This window comes from Sciurus vulgaris (assembly GCF_902686455.1).
Source record: "Sciurus vulgaris genome assembly, chromosome: 6".
Classification (NCBI taxonomy): domain Eukaryota; kingdom Metazoa; phylum Chordata; class Mammalia; order Rodentia; family Sciuridae; genus Sciurus; species Sciurus vulgaris.
This window is the reverse complement of record NC_136466.1, coordinates 19531161-19550939: the sequence shown is the minus strand read 5'-3', so window position 1 is coordinate 19550939 and position 19779 is coordinate 19531161. Positions and strand designations below refer to the sequence as shown.

Genomic DNA, 19779 nt, shown 5'->3' with positions numbered 1-19779 from the left:
AGAGAATCGGACAGCATCTCGGATGGAGATGGCTTAAGTTTGTAGTGTGGTGACACTTGGAGCTACCTGCGGTTTCTGAATTTCACGGTGCTCTTTGGCATCGACCCCCTGTCTAAGTCCTTAATTTTCTTTAGCTGACTTGCAGGTCCCAGGAGCTTTGATTTGCTCTCCCACTCTAGATCTAACCTCTGCTGGATCTCCTAGTCGCCACGTTTTGATTGCTGTTTTGAACTTTCTGAGACAATGGCTCTCTATGACTCTAAGCATCTTGGTTTTGATACCTGACCTCCCACCTCTGGTCCCAACCTATTGTCAGATAATCCCAGCTAAGCTGCCACCTATGTCTTATGCACGATGGGTACCTATGGAAAGGGTCATGACGCTCAGTTTGTCTCGCACCAACTTGACAATCATACTCTTCTGCAGCGGGGTGCAGCGGCAACACAGGACAGACCGGCAATACTGGGTCAACTCCAGAAACAACTTCTCCAGCTTTCCCTGGAAAATGGCATTCAGTGTCTTCCCATCAATGACCAGTCCAACTTCTGGAGCCATAGTTCTGGCGGTGGTGGATGGTGTCTTGGAAGGTAGGCGGAAGCCAAAGAGCTTGCGGTCTGGCTTCTGTGGCTCCTGGAATTGCTTCACCTCTTCCAACGCACAGCTGAGGATGGATTTGCAGGTTTCCTATACAGAGTTACATAATATGGTTATAATAGTGAGCAACCTTGCAAATGTATATTAAAATTTTCATCTTAGAGATATAATTTTACTGCCATAGATATTACTCAGGAATTGTTCTCCGATGTTTACATTGTCTGCAATATTTGAAACAGCATTAAAGCAATTTGAACTTGGAATCAATTAATAATGGCCAAAGTAGGAGACACTATTGAGAAGTGGAAATAGCTCAGTGAGATGGGGACAGATGCAAAGTTGGTATAAGATAACAATAATATTGATATGTTGGTAAATGATGACAATATTTCACGTGGGTATGGTACTTTGTGTTTTATAGGTCATTTCAGTGCTTTTTGCTCCTCTGAGCATCCTTGTGGGTATTACAGATCTTAATTTAGAGATGAGGAGATTGAAACAGTGAGCTCTCTAGTGACTTGCCCAACGTCATCCAAGGTCATTACTACCTGAACTGTGGCTTCCTAATTAAAAACACATCTACCTTGGGTTAATCTATTAGTCTACTCCACAGAGAGTCCTAGGAACTATTGCATGAAATGTTGCTCACAATGGGTTGAACAGAACATGCCTGTGAAAGTCTTATTGTTTGAAGGAATCCCCTTGATTTTTTTTTTTCTGATGTTTACTTTGAAATATGGTGAGGATGTCATTTCTATTTATCAGTGTTTTCCATTACTTTTGACTATATCAAAGATAAAATCAGATTTTGGTTCTCATTGTATTCTTGATATCTCTGTAACATCTGAACAGGCTGTGAAAGACAGCAGTATTAATTTTAATAGCATTGCTTTATTCATATGGTAATTACTTTATAGTGTTCTTTTATCCTCGGCAAGGGACAATACTTTTTTCATTTATTGAAGTGCTAAAAATTTATTCTAGCTGGGTGCAGTGGCACACGCCTATAGGCAGGAGTATTGCAACTTTGAGGACAGCCTTAGCAACTTAGTGAGACCCTGTCTCAAAGTGAAATTTAATTAAAAAAAAAAAAGGGCTGGGGATGTAGCTCAGTGGTAGTGTCCCTGGGTACAATCCCCAGTGGATCTACCCCCACAAAATAATTCTTCTAAAAATAAATATTTTTCAAATGAGTCAATTTAAATGAATGAACTAATTAAAAACCATACAAGTCCTATGCAGATATCAGCAAAACTGATAAGTAGTTCTGAAGTGACAGGTTTGTGGGATACTGATAGAGTTCTGTCTGGGAATGTCTAGAATAAATTCTAGAGCAAATACAGCCATAATCATTGTTCATTATTCCTGAGTCTTCCTTTAGGAGAAAGTAAGATGCTTTGAGGCAATGGGGTATGCACAGAGCCCAGAGGAGACACCGGAAGTGGTTCCAGGAGCAAGTGGTTGTATCAGAGGCACTTATCTGGGAAAGAAATAAAGGTGGTCCTTGCTGGAAGTAGGGTTGGTATTGATTGCATAAATTCCTCTAATAGGTCTTCAGGAAGGCACTGGAAATGTCAGTTTCAAAATCAAATCTGTCAACTGACTTATTTCCAACTCTTTAAAATACTAATCACAATAGTGACTATTCACTGTCAAGTGTTGATAGAGGGTACTCTCTACGTTGATTCCCAGTGATCTCCATTTACTGGTATTCATACCCTTGCATGATCTTCCATTGCATGTGCATTAGATCTACCGATTCCTTTCTAATGAAGAAGAATTCCACAAAAATGACAAGGTGTTACTCCCCAAATTAGGTTTTTAAAAGCCTGTGGCTTCCACTTTGTTACTCTTTCTCATTCTATAGAAAAGGCTTGCCTAGGAAGAAACCAGTTGCTGTGTTGTGCAGCAGCTTGTGGAGAGACCTGAACGGCTAGGAGCTGAGGCCTGCTAACAATCACGTGAGTGAACCCTTTCCACTCCCAAAACCACCTACCCAGCTGAGCCTTTGGATGAGTCCAGAGCCCTGTCAGCTTGACTACAACCTCAATAGAGACCTCGAACCACAGGCATCCTGCTAAGAGGCTCCTGAATGACTAACCCACAAAAACACAGAATCATAAATCCCTGTTTTGGTTGTTAAACTTTGGAGTAATTTGTTATGCAACAATAGATACCTAGTATTGGTCACTATAAATAAGTACTTTTCTGTGGTTATATTTAATCCTCCCAATAGCCTCTTAAGAAAATATTTTAAATCCCTTTTATACAGATTAGGAGAATGAAGTTCAAGAAGTATGGTATTTAGACCATGCTAAGCTCCACTACAGACTGTTAATAATAGCAGTTGTTATTATTAGTCCCTTTAAAAATTTCTTGACAAATTAATACTTCTGGGGATGATTTAGTATTTCCCTCATTTTATAGAAGAGAATCCTGAGGTCTAGATAGGTCCCAGAATTTGCTTATTGCTTTAAGATACATAGGAATTTAAGATACACAGGAAAGAGACAGTAGCCCTAAATCAATTTATAATGAATTAGGAAATTAAAACCCTTGGAGAAAATATCCACTGAATAAGTAATTACATTAAACTGGGGTTTAAATAAATCCAAGATTTAAAACGTATTTTTCCAGTTTCTGGCTTGATATAGTAATGCACCTGCCACTTAATCCAAGGCAAGGGTGAGAAAGACTAATATTCCAGGTTTGGTGGCCCAGGGATATAGGCAGGAATGAGGACTTGGACATCATAGTGGAAGGTCCTGGACAGTGATAAAAGCATGGACAGTATGGAATTAAAGATTCCATGGCTAAATTGAGTACTTGGAGTGTGGCCTATGGTTTCTTGGGAACTTGAGATAGTTCATCAAAAAGAATGCCTTGCATTTAATAGAATCCCACTCCTCCCCTTCATACCGGCCACCTCACAGGTTCGCAGGTGTCTTCCTTTCACAATTACCGGGAGGGGGAAGGATCATGGCAGACTGAATTATTTCCTCTTGCAAGCAGGACAGGCAGGCAACAATACTATTATAGAGATCAAGCACTTGAACAAGCTGAAAATTACTTTTCTTTCCTAAGCATAATACTAAAGCTATAGTTTGACATGAGAGTATTTTCACATTCAACATTCATTGGAGTTTAATCAAGCATAATCTGTGCATCTTACAGAAAAGAGTTTTTTTCCAATTAATCTAAAGGTCCTCAGGCATTCTTCCTAGTAGATTCTGTGTGTGTGCATTTTTTTTTTTTTTCCAAATTCTTGTGCATGGTTTCTTCATGGAATAAAAACCAACTATAAACTTTCCCAAAGTTCCATTCTGGGTCTAGATCTCACCCTCAGGCGAAGCTGAAGAAGAGGGAGAGGCCGTGTCCTCACTTCCCCTTTGCCTGGATGCTTTCATTCCTGACCTTCTTGCCTCTTCTCCATCTTTCTTCCAGTGGATGCCCTGGGCCTCCAGTGCCCTCAGCCCTCCAGCCTGCATGCAGTGCTTCCCTTGCCCATATCCTCCCCAATCCCATCTCTGCTCCTTTTGACAGGGGTGCCTGTCTGCATGCTCACCTCCCATCTCCTTGCCAAGAAGATGGCGGCACTTCTTGTAATTTGCATTGTGAAAATAGATTTTGCCTCCTAAATACAAAATTGTATAATAGCTTGGAACATACTTCAGATTTCACACAGCACTTTCCTGAACCTCACTCCCTGCCACCCACACCCTACTCTGATTGAAAATTGCCTTTTTAGGACTTGGTTTCTTTCTCCCTCTCCCCTATCAAAACATACTGGACTTGCATTCTTATTCCCTTCCAGTTTTTACTCCATGACATTCAAATTGGTGCTGAATCCTTAAAAAACTTGGAACAATTTCAGTTTAACGGTGATTGTTCCAATGTCTGAATTAATGTTAAGTCGGAAGAAACTGAAAATTGGGGTTCTGAGTAAATAGTGTTTTAGGTAGTAAATAGCATTAGTCCAGCAGGAAAATGGAATCCTAGGCTTAGTTTTATCAGAAACTAGCAAGTGACTGAGCCTTGGGGGTTGTCTTCAGTTTCCTCATCTGTAAAATGGGAGACTGGACCAGGGATGGAATTTGGGAGAGGTACAACTTTCTAATAAGTGTTGGAAGTAACACAAGAGATCAGACAATGGCGGGGGTGAGGGGCGGATATTAGACTGTGTGACTTCTAGGACCCTCTGAGCTCCAAGATCCAGTGATATTTTGGGGGTAGATGTGCTTTCCCTGTGTGCCCAAATCTATGAGTCTGTGTGCTGTTGGCCAGGGTGAAGCTCTGTACTTGAATATGTGATTCCCGTTTTGGTCTTACCTGATTCTCAGTATTAATGGAGTAAACGGTGTCAGTCTGATCTAACAATCTGCAGGCATAGGCAATATTGACCGCTGTCTCTTGCTTATCTCCTGTCAAGACCCAGAGCTGGATCCCAGCCTCCCGCAGAGCAGCAATCGTATCTGGAACTCCTTCCTGCAGCCGGTCTTCGATCCCAGTGGCTCCTGGAGTGATCAAAGACAGCTCATATTTATGGTGAAATAGTAGCTTCTTAATTTCCCCAAAGCCATATAAAGCAAGGCAATGTTTATTAAATGTTATGTATTAAATGTTATGAATATGTGCTAGGTTAGGCCCCCAGGGTACAACAATAAACTAGGTGGAGCTGGTTTCTACCCTCTCAGAGCTCAAAAGTCAATGAAGAAGGATTTATAACTGAGTTAGGTGATGGGGAAAAGTCAGTGGGCCATGTGCATACACAGGAGGAGACCTGAAGGTCAGGGGAGGCCTTGCTGAGGAACTGTCGAAGATGAAGTGAGAGTTGTAGCCAGGGAAGAAGAGAAGGGCTTCAAGAGCAGGCAGAGTCTTGTCAGAGCCTTGAGGGATTTGCAATTTATTTGGTAGCAACCAGAGTTATTAAAGGGTGTTAACTTGGAGAGGAATAGGATCAGTTTGTGTTTTCAGATCATTCTAGAGAAATTCAGGACTAGCAGTTACTCGGGAGGCTGAGCTGAGTGCACACGAGAGTTTTTTGTTTCCAACTGTCACAATAACAACAGAAAAATGAAGACACTGGACTCTGCTCTGTAACTGATTAACAGGGACTCACATTTTTGATAATATACAGGCAGATTTCATAATTTTTGAATGATCTCAAGCTTTGCATCAATCCTGATGAATATATACCCAAATATTGAATAGTTGCTAAGTGATGAAGCAAAAATAAATCTGCATTTAAATTGAGATTCATTTCAGGCCACAGACTAATGGTTACCCATTTCACTCTGGGCAGGAGCAAGGCATTTTGTTTCTTTTAATAATCCAGAGCGATAATAAGCTGGCAAAGCGGCTACATCGGATGCATACGGAAGAGATCATTTCATGTCAGGAGACCTAGCGTGCAGACAAAGCAACTTCTTAACGGCATGCCAGTTTCTTGGTGGCGAGAGGAAATCTCTTCCCAGCTCAGTCCTCTACTTCCCAAGCTATCTTGAGGGGCGAAAAGGAACCTTTCTGTCCCCAGATCTGCCTGTTTTGTGTTTCAGGTTGAAAAGTGCAGGTAAACAACCCCAGGAACAGTGGCAGCTGGAGTCTCATCCTTTCCGCCAAGGGTGAGGCTACAGGTGAGATTCTGAAGATGACTTACATTACAGAGAGGCAGAGTGAAGGAGAGAGCAAGAAAAACACATTTAATTGTGCGAAAGAGAAAATGAAACAGGAAGGATGTGAAGCCTTTCCCAGCCTGGGGAGGCCGACGGGTTTGGACAAGTTCTCATTCACCAGAACAAGCTGATGGATGCTTCCCGCCACCTGGGACCACAATGCTAACCAGAAACCAGAGAAGCCTCCTGGAGGCCAGGAGGTAGCCAGGCACCCGGGTAGGGCAACTTCAGTAGCCTTGTGTAATAGATAGTTCCTGGTGTGCCCACTCTGTGGCCCTTGCTAAGTGACTCTGGTGTCAGTGAAGCCAAAATTAAGGATAGGCAGTTAATGTAGAATGAGAAATCTGGTCGAATGGAGGAATGAAGGCCATCTGAGTCTGGGAAGTTGGAGACCGCCCCTGGGAGATTTGAATGTCAGTGTCTCCAGAGACCTTTTGATCACTAACTGCCCCTCCCAAAAAGCAGCAGGCAGGGAATTGCTAATTAGTGGCTCCTGGGCTCCTACCTGCCTGAATCCTCCCCTGGCCCTTCCCCCTGCCATCTGCTGCTCACCTTTTTTTGCTATGTCCCTGGCATCTTCTGTGCCTCAGTCAGGTAGACAGGAAGGAGAGAGAAGGAGAACAAAGGAGACCCTAACCTATAAAAGATGCAGGGCACGCTCACTTCTGGGGATTCTAGAACATTGGCCGTGGTCCCCTTCTCCTTCCTGGGAGAAGTCTGTATTACTACTTTTAAATAAACTCTGCTTAATATATGCTTGCCTTGGCGTGCTTCTCTGACGTTATACTTCAACATCTGAGGAAGCAGAACTCATCACCGATAAACAGTGGTATCATCAGCTTTAAGGGACCATATGAGGCAGCAAGCAAAGGCTTCTGTAGCCAAGACACAGGAAACTACAGACCCAAATTCTCTCCTCCTGCTTAACAGTTAGTCGTACTATTAAATCTTGTTGCTACCTTTTATATGAAAAGGCACACCATCTTACAGCAGCTTGGGTCTGTTTCCTTGGGCTCTGCTTGGCTGGGTACTCAAGGGATGTGAGTTGTCCAGAGAAGTAAAGGGATGTGTCACTGGGCATACAGCAAGGTCCTGACAGGGCTTGGCCCTCATCCTCTGGGCAGTGTTACTTCCAGGCCACCGCATGCTGTCAGACACTCTTGGGAAGACCTTGCTCCCAAGGTGTGAGGAGATTAATTTTGATTAACAAAGTCTCCCCTTTTGCAGTGCTTTTCTTAGTAGGGATTCAACGTGTCTCCTAGTCTCAGTGCCTCTTATCTTCCCGCAGCATATCGCTCTACCTTCCATAGAGCAGGGCTCGGGGTAAGCATATCACACACTTAGCATATGATCCCTCACAGTCCAGGTCCCACTGGCCTCTCTTACCTCTCAATTCTTCCCCTGCACTTTGGTTCAGCCACAGAGGACCTCAGATCTGGGTCTTCATCTGGGTCCTTCCCTCTGCCTAGAAAATTCTCCCTCACTGCCTCAGGGCTGCTCTTTTCCCTTTCAGCTGATGGTCTTCCTAGGCCCTCCTTGGCCCAGGCTGGCACCTCCTACTTGTACTTCTATCTCCTCTGGTCCCTCTTCCAGCTCAGTGCCCATCACTTGTTCAGAGGGGATGAAATTACTTGCTTACTTATTTGGTACCTTGGCTAGACTGAGTTCTTGCTCCCATCCTAGCCCCCAAGCCCAGCATGTTACCTGACTCCTAGTAGGGGCTCAACAAGCATTTGGATGGACAGAGGAATGTGCTCTTGGAGAAGGAGCCAAACTCACAAGCGGCTTCCAGCACAGAGTGTAGGAACGCTCCCAGGCATCCTGGGGAAACGGGTTGGGTAATGACAAGGCCCATTTATGCCAAATACCTGGAAGGGCACCCAGGGAGGGCTGCTAATTGAGACAACTCTGTAGTGGCGTCAGAATCGGGGCCAAGAACTTCCTTCCTGACTTAGAGAATGCCTTTTTTTTTTTTTTTTTTTTTTTTTTTTTGGTATAATGATGACTTATTTTTAGCTACCGAGTAAGGTGAGTTGATTCTCCAGATGCTGTGCTGTCTCCAATAGAAGCTCATCTCGGTTGTCAAGGGATGCCTCAGCCTCGCGCCGGAAACTGGCCCATCTTCTGAAGTCCTCTTCATTTACTACCTTCAGGACAGGAAGAGGTTTGTTAATAACCTTGGGTGGGTCAACAAGTGGAATCCCTCCTCTTACATCTGCTTAGGCCTGGGTGAGCTTCACCACATGATCAGATGGGGCTCTCTCCTCAATGTTTTATCAATGAAAGATTGATCCTTATGTTCTTATACTACCAAACAGGCTAAGGGCACTGGAGATGATCAAACAGACAAGGGCCGAGAAGCCTGGGCTGGCGTGCTGGTGGAAGATGAGAGACATTAGCTCAGTATATTAAAAGATCACTTTAAGGAGTGCTTCGAAAGGGTGATACTGTGGAGTATGATGGAGTAAGGATAACTGGGGAAGAGGGTTGCTTTCTTTTGGCTGTTCAGGTTTCTTCTACAGGTGGCAGGCAAGTTAAGATCCAATGATGAGAAAGGGTCAGCCTTGGGGAATTTCAAAGCCTGGTAATGGAATATATCAGTTGGTGGAAGAATCAAAAGCAAGGGGCCAAAAACGAGGCTGGAACATCAATGTTTATAGCAGTTCAATTCATAATAGCTAAACTATGGAACCAACCTAGATGCTCTTCAACAGATGAATGGATAAAGAAAATGTGTGTATATATTTATGTGTGTGTGTGTGTGTGTGTGTGTGTGTATAATGGAATGTTACTCAGCCTCAAATAAGAATGAAATTATGGCATTTGCAGGTAAATGGATGGAACTAGAGATTATCAGGCCTTAGTCAAATCCCCCAAACCAAAAATTGAATGTTTTCTCTGATAAGCAAATGCTGATCCATAATGGTGGGGGTAAATAAGAATGAAGGAACTTTGAATTGTGCAGAGAGGAGTGTAGGGAGGGGAGGGGGTGTGGGGATGGGAAGGACGATAGAACGAGACAGACATTATTACCCTATATACATGTATGATTGCACTACTTGTGTGACTGTACCATGTTCAGCCAGAGGAAGGAGTTGTGCTCCATTTGTGCACAATGTGTCAAAATGCATTCTACTGCCATGTATGACTAATTAGAATAAATTAAAAAACAAGAAGCTGGAGAGGAAAGGGCAGCCTTATTCTGCATAGTCTAGGGACCACTCTGCTAGGCCTGCTGTCCTGCACACAGATGCCATCTCTTCCCTGAGTCCATTAGTACTTGTAGACCCTTGTGTTGCTATCATGCATTCTCTTATACAAATTAATGATTCTTTTGTCCAGGCACCAAATATTCCCAGTCCCTGTGTGGGACATGATAGCACAAATCCACAGGACACAGACATTTTGCTTTGGGGAATGCATAGTCTACTAGGGAGACAAAATATGCACAAATAACTTCAGAAGGTGGTCAGGGTATAATTCTAATTCAGAGTAATAAGCACTTGTTACTGTCCCCAGCACTGTATGTACATTAACCTTAGTGAATCTCTATGATAAGTGAACGAGGTAGGGAGTGTTAGCACCATTTTGCAGGAAAAAAAAAAAAAACTCGGGCAAAGAAACACATTCAAGGTTATGCATCCAAAAGTGGTGAGACTGGGTGGGACTAGCACGCAGTGGGTCTGACTCTGAAGCAAGTGCTTGGTCTCTATGCTGCACTAAGCATAATATAAGAAACGAAGAGCCCTGGGGACCTATGGAAGAGTAGCTACCTAGCAATGCATGCCCATCACGGCACGCCTACCTGACGTGAGGTGCCTGGTCAGAAGTGCCTTACTCTGCAAGTCATAGCCCTCTTGCCTGCTGCTCCTACGTGGGCTGCAAAGTCAAAGATTTGTGGAGCATGAGGCAGATAACCTACATGACAATTACTGGGCCAGGGCAATTCAGTAGGGTGCTGTAAGGACTGTGGCCCACAGCGGAACACTGCTGAATGTGTCCCTATGTCCCCCATCAAGGGACTCAATTGTACATGTTTGTAGCTGATGGCTGCCATTCAGCAGAGACCCAGACCTCTAAATTTCTGAGAAGCCAAAAATTTAGACTTTATGTGAACAAGTCCCCCAAAATTTAAATCTAGGCAAATAATGCAAAATTGTAACATGAAAATGAGTTACAGGTTGCCCTTTACGTATAACACTGCAAAGCCGAGAATGAGAAAGCCACACTGATAGGGGATCTTACTGCTCAGATTTCTGCTCCAGCAAAATGGTCAAAGTCATGGATTTTTTGTGGCAAATCAGAACAGCTAATCTTGAAAATGCTAAAACAACCAGCCCTAAGGGTCTTCTATAAAGAGATCAAGGTCAAGGCTGTTCAGGTACCTGATGATACTCAAAGCATACCTGGAGGAATTTGCTCTCACCTTCTTAGCGATGCACAGGGTGCGTAGGCCATCTCTTGCATACAAATCTAGATGTTTTTGTGTCCGGGCGTGGATTTTCTTCAGCTTCTTTTCCACATCAATGTCAGTCACTGTCAAATAGTCAAATTTCCCATAAGACCATGCACAAAAATGCTTAAGAATTCCCCTCGGATCTTCCCAGAAGGGGTCCAGCTATAGCACTCTAGGAACATGGTACAGCTCTCCTGGCCTGGCAGCTAACTCCAGGAGTCCTTAAATTGTCTGCTCTCTACATCTCATCAAAGCCTAGTTGGAAAAAGTGCCATTTAAGACCGGCAGGTCCTTTATAGTATCATTCTCAAACACCAATTGGCATAAAATTCACCTGGAACTCAGATTTCTAGGTCCCATGGAAACCCTGCTGAATTGGGACCAGATGTCTAAATCGTTGTTTATACCTACGGTGTTATCTCTGTAGCCATCTTTCCCTAAGGTGGCCCTGGTTGGCCACCTGACTTTGAGATGATTCTCTGACTATCCACGATCCTGTCATCTGCTGCTTTCTTGTATCAAGTCAGGTCTCAAAGCAATGAAAACCTTGATCTCGTTAGCTAAATCTTTACCGCACTAGCCTTACTCGGTCTGGTTTTCTTCCTATATAGGAGATGATCTTAGAAAAAAAGAATTTTTTTTTTTTTTTGCATTTCCTATAAATCTAGTGTGAAGAATATTTGTGTGCTACTCAAAGTCCCCTCTGTGAAGTTCTACATAATAAGTTTCTTTCAGAAGGCATTTGTCTTTTTCTCTTGAAATTGTAATACTTTAATCAAAAAATGCAAAGCTTTGGAGACTGGGTTGGCTGGTGTGGGGCAGGAGCCGGATCCTCACCACTTCCTTTAAGTATCACAGATGTCACTCATCAATGGCAGCATTCTGAAGCTGAGCTTGGAAAAGACACCAGAATCTGCCTTTAGCAGGACTGGATTGATATCTCTAGAGGTCCTAAGTAGTAAACAGAACAGGTGACATAAACATAAATAAGTCCAACAAAGTTCTGGTTTTCTCATGTTACTCTAAGGCTTTTTCTTATATGGTATAAAAATCCTTTCCAGTATTATTTTCTCATTGCTCAGGTGCCTTAAGCCCATCTCATTTGTGCACTGTCTTACAATGTTTTATTTTCAAAGACACCAGTGCTTGAGATTAAACTCTTTGGTCTTCCATTTATGAGCCTTTGAGTTTCCTTTTTTGCTGAGGCTGCCAGGAAACTCATAGTCAAACTGAGTGTTCAAACACTGTATATATATACATATTAAAACCAGAGTTGTTTTTTTCCCCTTTCAAAGTTTTTCTTCTCTGTTCTTACAGTAGCGTTGTCTTTCATTGGAAGCATCTCTAATTCATTTTGTAGTCAGGTGAGGGACAAACATTTCCTAGGTAACTTGGATGGCTGTCGCCCAGGGGTAGAGTGCTGTGGCTCCCTCAATTCAGGAGCACTGAATTTACTTGTCTGCCAGAGTCTGGGAATGAAGAGAACTAATTAGCTCCCTTCCCATTCTAAACACTAATCAATCCCCATGAACCTCTTGGCTGTGATCCACAGCTGATAATGCAGTAGGCGCAGGGCTGCCTGGGCAATTCTAAAGCTTGGCTGGAATCTACTATCCTGGGAGAATCATGGCCCATAACTGTCTTCTCCTTGTTAGCAATCAGGAAGCGGCTGCACACTAATTCATGCTGCTCCAAAATTGGACACTGATATGTAGGGACTTTGGAACATTTTTCTGGCTCAGTGCAAGTTTATGAAAATCCATCTGGGGGAGGTTGGGGAAAAGGATGATAAAGAGGGATGCTTGAGGTTTCCCACAGTGAACTGAGCCCAGTGCAGAGTTCTGGCAGCCCGAAAAGAGCATGCACTGAGATTTAGGATAGCAGGACCCCGGATTCAACACTAGCTAACCATATCATCTCTCCAAGTCACTTTTCTCCCTGGGTTGAGGTGACTGCTCTATAAGGTGAAGAGCGAGGAGCACATTGTGTTCTAGGTTTGAATGGATTTTCTGATGTTAAAAAAAAAAATTGCATGTGGATAATCCATGTGGAATGAGTTTGGAAAACTGGACAAGTTAAAGAGTCTTCTCTATTCCAAGACTGTATAGAGTCTTTCATACACTAATGAACAATGGTTCTCCAAGTCGGGGTGATGTCAAATGCAGTGTGTTTCAAGGATCGTGTGGTCCTGTGTTCCAGTTGGGGTCTGCGGGACGAGGTGACACTATAACTCGAGCTCACTATGATCTGACACTGCTCCTCAAACCCCCTGTTCCTGGAGCCCTAGAAGGCGGGACTCACCATGGGCTGGGTCTTCCAGCAGGTCCATGATGACCGAGTCTGCACCCTTGGTGTAGACGACGATCTCGCCGGTCAGTGGGTGCCTCACAACCACGGACATTCTCTTCCTGACCGAGTCGAAGCCCAGGGTGAAGAGGAGGTCAAAGGTGAGGCAGGTGCCCTGGGGCAGACGCACAGTCACCTGCTCAGGTGTCCGGGACACCAGCGTGAAGCTGTAGGCATGAGCAGCATGCACCAGGGCTGCCTCGTCAGGACTCTCCGCCTCGTAACAGAACTCGGGGCTGGCCAGGCTGAGAGTTGGGGCCCCTGGAGTCTCCTCCAAGGATGTCCCTGACTCGGACCCCAGGATGTCACCCTGGTCCCATGTGCTACTCCTGTAGCCACCATCTGTGGAGAAGTCTCCAGTGCACACGGATGCATTGTCCTTTTCGTCCAAGTCTGTGGGGGGCATGTTAGCCCCTAAACTCTCCCCCAGGTCTGCGTCAGAGGGTGCAGTGGATGAGAACGACTGGCTGAGGCTCATTAGCTTCAGTCTCTGGAAGAGCTGTTGAATCTTCTCCAGGGAGGTCCCCAGAGCCTTGGTGGAGGGTGGTGGGATGGTGACCTGTGGTCAGCAGGAAAAGTCGAATGTTACATTTTAGAAATACTCCCAAGTTATCTCCTGCAGAACAGGAACCCAATTTTGCATTAGGAGAACTATCTGGACCTTCTGAGATCGAGGGCAAGTCTCTTTTCTGTGGGCCTCAACTTACCCACCCATGAAATGAGGGAGCTCACGTTTGTTTCCAGGCCTGACAGTCTAGGGGATGACAGTGACCATTTTCCTTTGTCATTGCACTCTGATCACGACACAGGAAGGACAATGAGATGAAAGTCAGGCACTGGTGTATGAGTTCACATTCCCCAAACCCTTACCCTGACGGTATCTGCTTTATCTTTGCATGCAGTGTCTCATCTCATCTTCCTGGCAACTTTACGGGATACTATCAATATCTTGGTATATGAATGAGGAAGCTGAGGCACTGAGGGGTTCCATATATTGGCCATGACCACCCAGCGTGAGTGAGCTGGGACCCAGGGTCTAGGTCTGCCTGACTCCAGAAATTGTGCTCTTGAGCGCTCTGCCAGCTCGAGTTCCCTTATGAATTTAGAAACTGATAATTGGACCTATCTCTTCCTAAATGGCACTTCCTCCCTTCTCAAAAATAATTTCTCAGATAATGGTTTTTGACTCTCAAATCTCCCTGTAAACTTCTGGTCACTTGGTGACTTTTTTTGTGGCCAAAGTAACTTCTCAGGTAGTTTGGAATCTGGGCTTCTAAAGGCAGGCTGTGGTTTGGTGCCTGGGTGAATTGCCTTTCCTTGATTTTATAACTCCAAGTTATATCTCCTAGTCATTATCATCAGCAACTCCCAAGGGAGCTTTAAGAGTTTGTGGATAACTAAAGACAAATCCACTTCAGTAAGTTTCAAAGTAAAACATTATATGAGTGACCATCATCTATGTACTTCCAGGGGGAGAACACCACTCTGTTAATTATGTTTTAATCCCTATATAAAAGCAGAGACCAGTGTAACATGATATTAATAATCATTATGAAGTCGTAATAGTTCTTCCATGTATTAGCCCTACACTTTCATTAAGTTAGTGAAGTTCTTAGACCATTTCTTCACTTGTTAAACTCAGAGGGCTTTGGGGTTGTAAGGGTTAAATGATAATGCAGGTCAAGTATTTTCTATGGGGCTGGCACAAAGCCAGGGGTTCAGTAAACACTGACTCAATATTTATCTTACAGGCAGATAAAAAAAAATTGAAAGTTGCAGAGAGAGCTCATATGTAACTTTTTCCATTTCATTTAAAATGAGGACACAGACTCAAAAAAGATAAGAGAACAGTTCAAAGTCTGACAGTGATGACATGGTAACACTTGGCCGGGACCTAAGTGTCCCATCTCTCTGATCAGGGCTTCTCCCCTTGCTTTCACCCCACCCTATTCTTTCTTACCTTCCTACCTTCCCACCTTCCCTTCCACCCCTCCACCACAACCATCCTTAATCCTTACCCTCTGTCTGGGCTCAGTGGTTGTGGACACCATGACAGAGTTGCAGATGGTTAGGGCAAGGAAGAAGTCAGCAATACAGGAAGTGGTGGAGTGGGAAGACTTGGCAGGTCTGGCATCCGACAAGGTCTCCAGCCACAGGGCAGCATCTCGGACTTTGGTCAGTAGGTTTTTATCTGGAGTCACATCTTTCTCCTGGAAGAGACAGGCTTGAGTGAATCTTTGGAAGGAAGGCCCCCATCAGCAGACTTTTGGCATGCCTGGAGAAAAGGATGATGCAATCTTCACTGCAGTCTTGCATCTGGCCTGATCATTGCTGAGTTTTATTTGATTGTTCCCCGTCAATCAACTCCCCATATCTACCAGCTACCAGGTCCTGGAAGTTCTTCCCTCCCAGTGTCTCACCATTTGTTCGCCATTCCTGCTGCTTCCCACCATGCCCAGACTCTCCAGCCCGCCATCTTGGATTTCTGTACCATCCTCCAAGCCCGGGTTGTCATCTCTCGCTTCTTTTCCTTTTGACCCTTTCCTGTGTATGATTTTTGCAGTCCCGAAAACTCGATTTTCCTCATGACACTCAGAAAATCTTTAGATTTCCACTGTTAGCATGATCGATTCATATGGCATCTAGAGTCTTTTGAAGTTTGGATTTCTCCTTTATACTCCTACTACTTCTCAATGTGGACCCTCAGCTCAGCCTGGTGGTCTGTTGGCTGCATTCTAGATGTATACCTTCTTTCTGTGCTTCCGATAACATTTTGAAAAATCCTCTCCTATCCACCAAAATCCTACCTAGACTTCAATAACCAGAAGAAAGTCCCACCTGCCCATGAGATTTTATCCAGCTTCCAGTGAGTTCTCTGTGTTCTGAACTGCAATAATGAGTTCTTAAAGTTGGAATGTTCACATATAACATGAAGGAAGTGGACCAAGGTACAGATGAGGACATTTTAGGATGGTGGCAGGTACGGAACTGGCAAGTCATACCCTGTCTCTCTATCTGAGGTGTGGTGGCTGCTTTGCCTGGTGGAATGTTCCCATGCTGATCCACTTTGCCAAATAGTCTGATGTTTTAGGATAAAGCAGAGATGATAAGTGACCTGTTTTTTTCTTTTCTCTCTCTCTTTTTTTTTTTTTTCTTTTTGTCTCTGAGCTGGATCTGACTCATGGGTTTCCAATTTTTAACATCTTTATAGAAGTTGCCACTTAGTACCATCCCTTTGACATTCATTACATATTGACCTATATCTTGTTTTGTTGACAGTTCATCCATCTCCCTCTTCCCCCACCCCCTCTTCCTCTCCTGGCTCCATTATTTCCCTTCAGGATTTGATGCCATAACAGCTTCACTGGGTGGTGATGGGAGAGGGGAGGTGGTGGCGACAGCAGCAGCTGTAATATCCAGCTTTGCCTCCCTCCAGACCGCCATCTTGACCTGACCTATTTTAAATTCACCTTCTTCTGTCCATATTTAATCTCTCTAGAAGTTAGGTGAGAGCCTCAAAGGTAGAGACTGAGTTTTCCATGAGGTTGTATCTTCTAGAACTTTTAACTACAGGTTTCTTTGAAGCAGAAGCTCAACAAACCACCTGTTCTGAATAGTTCAATATGACAAATTCACTCTACAAGCAGTTTCCACATAAAGCCATTTCTGTGTGTGTTCAGAGTTCACAGCTGAATCACAGTTTAGAAGAGGGTCAGTGTTTAAAAAGAATAGACTGAGGGAATCTTGACTGATGAGCTTTACAAGTAAGAACCAAAGTTGGGATTCAAAAAATATATATCCCAATGGGTAGAGAGTTCTCAGATGTCTTCTCTAATTGCAAATGCAGCGATTCTAGAAATCTGATTGTCCTTTCTGGGGCTATTGGCACAGGTGACAGCCATGGGAGGAAACTGACATGCACACTGTACAGGAGTACAGCACACTCTTCAAGCATCCCCTCCTCTCATTTGGGGTGTGCTTAAGAGTCAACCCTTGCACCCCAATTTATTCATAGCAGAAGACAATATCCAGGAAATGCCAATGTACTGAAAGGACAAGTACTAGTAAAACTGCATCAGATCTGCGTTTCCATCCATCGCCCCCCAAGCCAGCATGAGCCATCCACACTATTTTCCAAAAGCTTGCAAAGGGCACATGCATTATCCGCCCTCTCTGGCTTTGAGCACAGTCTTCATAATAGGAACTCATGTTCCTGAAGCCCTTCCTACCTTCCCAATCAATGCCATTCACCTGACCTCACAGGAGTGTTGCCGTTTCAGGCCGAGATCAAACTAACCTCAACTTCACTGAAATCCAAAGAGATGGGCTGACTTCCCCAATGTCACCCAGTGAGGCGGTGTAAATCCACAATCAGAGCTGGGATCCCTGGATCTCAGCTAGTACAGGGCTTCCCCTTGCTGTGGTCTGTAGCTTGTCAGTGTTTGCTCCTCAGCAAACCAGATTCCTTTAGCCAGAGTCCTGGATACCTCCGATGCCGCTCACCAGTTCACCAACTCCCCCAAAACACTCTCAGCCCATTTCTCACGATAAGAGTATGAGCTCCTGTCCACTGTGTTTCTTATGTTCCAAGTATGTCCACGACCTCATTGTATCCCTACAGCTGCAGCTGAGGGTCAGTATTCCCCAAATCTCTGAAATTCAGATGAGGAAAATGATGCCCAGAGAAGTTAAGTCCCTTATCCAAAGTCACACAATAAGTGGGAGGGATTCCTTCAGCTGATTCCAGATGGCCTGACTCCAGAATTCCTTTTCTCAACCCCCAGACCAGGCACCAATAAGCCCGACCACAGATACCTAGAGGTGGGGAACAAGCTTGGGGACCCTCAAAGCCAGACCCTTAATGATGAAACTGAGTACAAAAGAGGAGGGAAATGAACTGCTTGAGATCATGTGTTGACTTAGGGTCAGAGCTAGGACGGTGCTGCTTCATGGGACTCCAGCCCCTTACAAAGTACTACTTTGCTCCCAGGTTCCTAGTTCCAAAAGGAAACACTTAAAATGACTTGCCAGTCATTTATCCCATGCACATTTACCCTCAGTGTCACAGGGGCAGAGACTGTCTCTGGATGTGTCCTCAGTGCTTGGCAGAGTGAAAGCTCTCAAAATGTTTGTTGAGCCTGGCGTGGTGGCACACACCTGTAATCCCAGCAGCTCGGGAGGCTGCGGCTGGAGGATCGCACGTTCAAAGCCAGCCTTGGCAACTTAGTGAGGCTGTGAGCAACTTAGCAAGACCCTGTCTCTAAATAAAATATATAAAAAGGGCTGGGGATGGGGCTCAGTGGTTAAGCACCCTAGTACCTCACCACTGATTAACTCTTTACAGCTCTTTGTTAAAACTATACTTTTTTTTTTTCATTCAGTCACATAAAAATGCATTTTAAAAAAGATTCCTCTGCAAAGGGCCTGCTACACTCTGCCTTGGCAGCAGGCCCAGCTTGGAGGTGCCAGGAACAGACGTCCGTTTATCTTATCCAGTCACCACAGACCTGCCTCTGCAGGCCAGGCTCTTCATGGTCCCTCTGACCCCAACCCTGTGGTTTCCTTGTGGTCCATTAACATTTAGGAACTTGTCATCTGGAGCACTTAGATAAAAGCAGAGCCCCTGCCCACCACTGGCTATTTGGCCAGTCCACTTCTCTGAAGGAAAAGAAATATAAATTCCTGGGAGGTCACCAGATATTCAAGATAGAGCTTTATGGCCACCAGGTCCTCAACTGGTTGGATTCCTTTCTATTGTAGGACACCTAAAACTCATGCCAACCCTCTTTGAAGGAGGTGATCTCGGAGCTCCACTCCAGGGTCCTGTGATCGTTAGATTGCCATTACTGAGCATGAAGAGCAAAGTCAGGCCCTTTGCTAAATGCTTTCTTATGTATTATCTAATCATCAAAGCAGTGCTGATAAGGTTACTATCATTCTTCTCTTTTGATTAGGAGGCACATGGGGCTCACTGCAGCCAAGTAATCTGTCCAAGGTTGCAAAGTCATCAATAATTTGCTGGAACTTGAGTCTAGTTCCACCTGATGCCCAAGCCAGGACCCTTCCACACTTTGCCATCTCTTCTTGCACATCAACTGGGGATCTTAGTAAAACACAGATTCTAATTCAGCGGGTCTGGAGCGGGGCCTGAGCACCCACATCTCTAACAGCCTCCCCGTGGCGTTCATGCTGTTGCTCCAAGGACCACAGTTGGAGTAGGAGGGGTCTGTGCTGCAGCCACGCTGTTGGTTTCACGTCCTTTCTGGCTGGGATGTGTTCCCAAGTTGAAGGCTGAGAAGAGGAGGCCAAGCTCCGCTCTGCTAATCTCAGTTTTCATGACAACTCACCCGAGTTCAGATTGGTACTGTCACTGCCTGGGTGCAGCAGCCTGTGGCTATAGGAATCCACTGAGCTAGTGATGGAGATACACAGGACACCCGGCACCCAGCTCTGGAGGGAAACCTTCTGCGGCACGGTTCCTCCTGTGTCCCCACCTCCTCCATCTCTTCTGCTGGACTTGGACCTTTCCTTCCAAAGAGCTTGCGCAGATCGTCTCTCAGGCAACACCCCGTGTTCCTTATGCCGTCCTTATTAGAAGCCCTCCTTTCTCTAGTTAACTCTGATTTTTGTCTCAAAATCCAACTCAGGTGGAAAGCCTTCCCAGAAGCCTCCCTGATATCCCCAGCGTAAGGTAGCTGTGCCTGAGTCCTC

General features: G+C 44.7%; 1 protein-coding gene across 6 annotated transcripts in view; it reads right to left on the bottom strand.

The window, feature by feature from the left end:
• The window catches only part of ATP10B (ATPase phospholipid transporting 10B (putative)), a 323628-nt gene that overhangs the window by 26800 nt on the left and 277049 nt on the right, over positions 1 to 19779 (bottom strand). For all 6 annotated transcript variants that reach the window (XM_079143825.1, XM_079143823.1, XM_079143824.1 and 3 more), the window contains 6 exons: positions 15087 to 15278; positions 13024 to 13627; positions 10693 to 10802; positions 8287 to 8413; positions 4924 to 5108; positions 363 to 684 (listed from right to left, as the gene is read on the bottom strand). In XM_079143825.1, coding sequence (XP_078999951.1) covers positions 363 to 684; positions 4924 to 5108; positions 8287 to 8413; positions 10693 to 10802; positions 13024 to 13627; positions 15087 to 15278 — 1540 coding nt within the window. The remainder of the gene's footprint in view (positions 1 to 362; positions 685 to 4923; positions 5109 to 8286; positions 8414 to 10692; positions 10803 to 13023; positions 13628 to 15086; positions 15279 to 19779) is intronic.